This window comes from Pygoscelis adeliae, unplaced genomic scaffold (genome assembly GCF_000699105.1).
Source record: "Pygoscelis adeliae isolate BGI_AS28 unplaced genomic scaffold, ASM69910v1 Scaffold167, whole genome shotgun sequence".
Classification (NCBI taxonomy): Eukaryota; Metazoa; Chordata; class Aves; order Sphenisciformes; family Spheniscidae; genus Pygoscelis; species Pygoscelis adeliae.
Window position 1 is genome coordinate 2091326 of NW_008825428.1, and position 1403 is coordinate 2092728.

The 1403-nt window shown below is 41.5% G+C and overlaps 1 protein-coding gene across 1 annotated transcript in view; it reads right to left on the reverse strand.

Annotated features, from left to right (window-relative positions):
- CDKN2AIP (CDKN2A interacting protein) overlaps positions 1–1403 on the reverse strand; it is a 5732-nt gene that overhangs the window by 3251 nt on the left and 1078 nt on the right. Inside the window, exons 2-3 of the mRNA XM_009330725.1 lie at positions 1217–1347; positions 25–443 (exon numbers count right to left, since the gene is read on the reverse strand). Coding sequence (XP_009329000.1) covers positions 25–443; positions 1217–1347 — 550 coding nt within the window. The remainder of the gene's footprint in view (positions 1–24; positions 444–1216; positions 1348–1403) is intronic.

Below are 1403 nucleotides of genomic sequence, written 5' to 3' on the forward strand. Positions count from 1 at the left end.
GGCACTCTTGGCAGCCGGAGGCACCGCCGCTGCCACCACCTCTGCCTGCGGGGCACTCTTGGCAGCTGGTGGCGCTGCACTTACTGTAGTTTTCTTTTCAGGTGACGGCACATTTTCACACTTGCTTTCCTTAGCTGGATTTGAGCAAGGCTTCTCTCCTGACTCTTTTTCAGATGGAGATGGATTTTGCTCAGTAGTATTTTCAGCATTAGCAGGTTTTCCTTCTGTTTCTATGTCTGATGCTGTGACCATTTCTTGATTTGAACTGCAAGTTGACTGGGAGCTTTCTGGATCTTTGCTAGTATTTTTCTCCTGCTTTTTTGGCAATGTGCTCTCTGTTTCCTTTGGGGCTTCTGCCTTGGTTGTTTTCACATGCTTTCCAGTATCCTTAGAATCTTTGCTTTTCTCAACAGCTCGCTTCTTGGAGGGCTCCTCTACCCCTTCTGCAAAACAAGTGAAGTATGTTACCCTCTTTAATTTCTGCACTATGAAATATCCATCTAGAGACAATTTATCTATTTTCTAAAAACTTCTAGCAATAATCTCTGTGAATTTAAAAGGTATATATTAGGAATACATCTTGAACTGCAATTTCAAGTATTAACCTACTACTTCAGAGTATTTTAGTATTTTTTTGACAAAAACCTAAAAATACTCAGGTGCATGATATCAGGTTTTGGTTTGGGACCTGTAGGCAGGTATGTATTTGTATTCCTGAGGTCCAAACCAAAAGTGACCGAAGTTCATTAAGCAGACTGTCTGGCCAACAAAAAAAAAAAAAAAAAAAAAAAAAATTTTTGTTATTTTGTCTACTAATATCATAAAAACATCTTTAAAATACCACTTTAAGTATTGCTTTAAGAAACTAAGTTTCTCACAAAGTGACAAGGTCTGACTAGCGCTAAAGGCAAAGTAAGAAGAATACATTTAAGCTGGAGAACAACAGTTTACATCGCATTAAAAAAATCATCAGCTTGAAGTGCACCAGTTGTAGAAATTCAAAACGAGCTCTACATTACCAACAGAATACTTATGCATTACATCTATTTTACGGGTATTACATGAGGAAAAAACAGCAGAGAGAGGGGAAACGATTAACAAGGAGTTTTAGAAGTAAATTATTTCGACTACTTTCTAAGCCCGAGGTGAACCGAGAACATTCGAAAACAAGCATTTTCTAGACTCCTATGTATTGTCACAGCTATGATCTGCTAACCATTGCTACTTGATATGCCTCTTTTCTTCACCTTGGCAACCAGTTCATCTCTCGTGGTGCGGACAGGCGCGCCGGTCACTTGGATGCCTTCGGCCATTTCCAGCGCCTTCTCCATGACCTGCGGCGGGTACCTGGAGGGGCGACAAGGGGAGAGGAGAGGAGGAGGGGAGGGGCGCCGTCAGGCGGC